Consider the following 759-nt stretch of genomic DNA (forward strand, 5'->3'; position numbering starts at 1 on the left):
TTTACAAAGATTACTAATATGTTATATTTTAAGTTAGTTATAATTTATCTCATGCTCACAAGTTATAACCACTTTTATTTTAGGTTCTCCTGCATGAAGGAGGCACCCTTCTTGTCTGTCTCAACTCCATCCGTGCTCTGAACGAACCCACCTGGTCATGGCGAGACGGCCTCTGGAGCCTTCTTAGCAGATTAAGATCCATATTGACAATGCTAATCGAAAAGAGCTCGCGGTTTGGTGGCAATATCCAACCAGCTCCTTTATAAATAATATTATTCCACTTCTCCCCTCTAGTTACCTTCCAGAGGTTTTATTACGAATTAGAGGTATTTTTGCATAATTTTAAGAGATCCTTTGTTACTTGCCTAGTCTTGTATTGAAATGGACGGCTTGGTGCTTGTGTGAAGTTACTGTTGCCCTCACTATTGCCCTTTCAGTGCAGTATGTTTTTCACCAGTGACCTGTGCATATAAGTACTATATAGTCGATATTCCGATGTAATATATAGTTGATTATTAATAAACTTGCACCAGTTTGTAATAACCCAGAACTGCTTATATGAAGCAGGACATGATTTGTCCTCTTCCCAATTCATTTAATTCAATAATTTAGGGGCAGATCCCTTTTATTTTTTGTTTTTTATTACACACAGACCACCCTGAACATTGCTATTTGCAAATTAACCGCCCATCGAATCGCTGTATTTACGCATGCCACCACAATGTATTGAGAATTTGATAAAAATGAAAAATATGGGTT

General features: G+C 37.2%; 1 protein-coding gene across 1 annotated transcript; it reads left to right on the top strand.

Moving 5' to 3' along the window:
• Positions 1-82: 82 nt before the first annotated feature.
• Positions 83-594, top strand: LOC110034492 (probable cadmium/zinc-transporting ATPase HMA1, chloroplastic; the record flags this gene model as incomplete). The annotated part of the gene is given in 1 exon segment (XM_020738749.1): positions 83-594. A coding segment is annotated over 1 exon segment (184 nt), but the record flags the coding sequence as incomplete, so codon positions are not given.
• Between the last annotated feature and the right edge of the window lie 165 nt (positions 595-759).

Source organism: Phalaenopsis equestris, unplaced genomic scaffold (genome assembly GCF_001263595.1).
Source record: "Phalaenopsis equestris unplaced genomic scaffold, ASM126359v1 Scaffold188742, whole genome shotgun sequence".
Lineage (NCBI taxonomy): Eukaryota > Viridiplantae > Streptophyta > Magnoliopsida > Asparagales > Orchidaceae > Phalaenopsis > Phalaenopsis equestris.